We start from the raw sequence: 3,276 nt of genomic DNA on the forward strand, positions 1-3,276 counted from the left end.
AACATGTGAAACAATTACAACTTGCAAAAAAAGTGGAAACATTTCTGGAGCTGAATGTTCAGTAATAATTATATAATGCGATTTTCCTTTTTTGGGAAAGAAAAAAAAGAAAAAAAAAAGAGCAAAACATATGATGTGAGACTGTTCCAATGTATCAGTAATACATCCAACCTAGAGAATCCATCAGTTGTGCCTGAACTACAGAATCCACTTGAGAGTAGATTATTTACTGCTGCCCTCCTTTCCTTTCCAAAGCACTGCCAAAGTTAAGAGTTTTCACTAAAAATCAAGAGACTCAGAGCAGTTGCCAGTTGAATCCAAAGAAGATCTGATTCGTTTCTTGGCTCCTGGCAATCTCCTCTATGATGCAGTGTTGCTGCCACAGCAGATGGAGTTTCCGGTAACGCTCCCGACATAAGTGCAGGGGATTGCCTCTTCTTCATAGAAGAAAAGAAAGAATACTCAATAAGCATATCCAAATAGCAACTGACAGGACGTTTCATTAATAGTCCAGCATTAACACTCTTAACTATCACCAGAAAAATATTAAATAATTGTATGAACACTAATTCCAATGAGTCTACTGGAAATAAAAAAAATTCTACATGCAACAAGCATTGATTGCCATTTCCCAGATGACCTTTCAGCAACGGCAGTTGTCACACATTTCTGAGGAAAAACATACAAAGCATTCTTCAGAAAAGCGAGAAACTTCAACGGTACCAAAAAAATGTTTTTACTAGCAGGAGGAACATGTCGCTAATGGGTATAAGAAAGAATGAGATACCAAAATGGAAATGTAGAAAGTCAAACATTTACTTACTTCAAACCTGGATCCGTTTCTCCATATTCATCCAAGTAAGGAGCAGGATATAAACAGCCCCTGGTTTTACCTTCAATAAGGACAACTTTGCATTCCCTGATTCTTAAAGAAAAAACAGCTACATTTAAAATACTAGACAACCCTCAGCAGCTTCTTAACCTGATGAGCCGTAATTTAGGTCAAAGCAATGTTTTTTCATCTCAGACAAAAAGAATCAAGTGCTTTGACAATGTTGTGAATTTTGATTTTCAAATATCTCCCTTTACTCTTTAACACTTTAAATTCTAGCTAGCTACTTACTTGAGAAACATACAGACTCCAGCTCCACACTGAAGAGCATGAGAAGTACAGGCTCCCAACTCCTCCCCATTCACCAGTTCCTGACAGCAAGTATTCTGGGAACACAACATAGCCCCACAGAACAAGCACAATACTGGATGTTTTTGCTCATCGTCTGAAGACCGTGGGCATCTAGAAGAAGAACAATCTGAACATTACTGCAAGAATTAGAACTTTAAAAGAAATGTTAACTATGGATAACGTGCCTCAAAAAGACAACAGCAACAGAAACAAAGCACAAAAAAACCACAAATCCACAAATAAACAAAAGCCTAATACATACTATGTTATCATCTATTTGCCCTCTTTGGCTACGACTTTACATTGCTTGAAATATTTTACCTGCAAGACATCTGCTTTGAGCAGGGGGTTGAACTAGATGATCTGCTGAAGTCCCTTCTAACCTCAGTTATCCTATGATTCACTCTTCCTGGCATAAAACAGCGCCAACCTTCCGGGCTTGGTGCGTCCAGTACAAAAATAATTTTCAGGCTTATGGCCAAACCCAATGCACACTGCACTGACCAGCAGATTAAGCTATAATAATTTTATAAGCTATCCTATCAAACACAATTGATTTCATGTAGTAATCTCTTGTGTTTGAGATTTGCTAATATTGGCCAGTATAACCATAACGTTGCCTTCACCTCTGCAAAAGAATTTTAGCACCAGTCACAGCAACTGCAAGAATACAGAAGTGATTAACAGTGACAAAACACCAAGGAAGACCACTAAGTAGGTCACACCTTACCTAAACTGAGAGGCTTGGTTCAGAAGGCAGCTGTAGTCTTCAGGAAGCTCTATTAAACTATTTCTTTTCCTAGGATACCTAGGTGAGTGAAAAAGGACTATTACGAGAATAATAGAGGTCACAGCAAAGAAAAGAATGGGTAGCTATAAATTCCTCTTAAGCTTGGTCCTGCCAAGGTCCTTTCTACAAGCTTCTGCAGCTCTAGGGCAGTTCTTCAGTCCCAGAAGCCCAAGTGAGAGGCTCCACATGGGAGCTTCAAGATTTCTATATTCCAGAAAAGGGATGAAAATAAATGCCATATGTAACCTATATGTATGAAGACATTTCAGATTTAGCTTTTGTTTTTCCCTAGAGTAAGCTAGATAACTTGTCTAAATAATACACAATCACTTAAAAAGAAATGCGTTTTTGGTAGTAGAGCAGGAGGAAGAAGATACAAGCACTCTAACTTGTCCACAACAAGCACTTCATTCTTTCAACACTTTCCACTCAAAAACAGAAGGAAAAAACAACAGAAACAACAAAAAAAACAAACTTACTTTATTGCAACGCTTTTCCCCTTCAAACAACTTAACACCACTGGGTCAGCACACCACCTATTTCAAACACACAATTGTGGATGACAACGTTTGATAATATTCATTTAGGATCACTAAACTCAACTAGTATACACTAAGCAAATACAGGATACAGATAAATCAGTACGAGTTCTAGCTAAAAATTCACAAGGAGAAACGGCTATTCTTTACAGTTTTACTTCAAAAAAAATTTATGTTTGTATACAAGAGAAAAGCCTATGTGAGAAACAATAACGCTTAAAATTATCAATATGCACATGAATCATAGAATCATCATAGACTGGCCTAGGCTGGAAGGGACCTTAGAGATCATCTAATCCAACCTCCCTGTCATGGGCAGCAACACCTCTCAGCTAGATCAGGCAACACATGGGGACCGAACAGGGATCGAAACCACAACCTCGGTGTTACCAGCACCATGCTCTACCCGACTGAGCCAACTGGCCCCCTATAAAGACACAGGAGTTAACAAATGCAAGCAGTCTTCAGACATCTTCAAGTTTTCGAAGTGGGCTACAATACATCGCTCCTTTTCTAATCTACCTCCTGAAAGCCACAGCGTAAGAAAATATCATATGCTCTACTAGGAAAATATTTAATGCTTTTATTTAATAACCATCACCCAGTGGTTATTTTACGGTGCTTTTGTGCACGTTGCATGCTTGCTTAGAATGACCAAATGTGTCTACCCAAATTACAGTAGATACTGGCAAGTTCTTAAACAGAGGAATTGGTATGTCTGAGACATCTTTCAAATTGTTTCCACAAAAAGGAGAAGGGAAAGA

General features: G+C 38.3%; 1 protein-coding gene across 1 annotated transcript in view; it reads right to left on the reverse strand.

Moving 5' to 3' along the window:
• The window catches only part of UBR1 (ubiquitin protein ligase E3 component n-recognin 1), a 55,614-nt gene continuing 52,338 nt past the window's right edge, over positions 1–3,276 (reverse strand). Inside the window, exons 42-46 of the mRNA XM_009868674.1 lie at positions 2,453–2,509; positions 1,914–1,991; positions 1,124–1,294; positions 824–925; positions 1–437 (exon numbers count right to left, since the gene is read on the reverse strand). Coding sequence (XP_009866976.1) covers positions 296–437; positions 824–925; positions 1,124–1,294; positions 1,914–1,991; positions 2,453–2,509 — 550 coding nt within the window. The 3' untranslated portion in view covers positions 1–295. The remainder of the gene's footprint in view (positions 438–823; positions 926–1,123; positions 1,295–1,913; positions 1,992–2,452; positions 2,510–3,276) is intronic.

Source organism: Apaloderma vittatum, unplaced genomic scaffold (assembly GCF_000703405.1).
Source record: "Apaloderma vittatum isolate BGI_N311 unplaced genomic scaffold, ASM70340v1 scaffold6354, whole genome shotgun sequence".
NCBI classification, from domain to species: Eukaryota; Metazoa; Chordata; class Aves; order Trogoniformes; family Trogonidae; genus Apaloderma; species Apaloderma vittatum.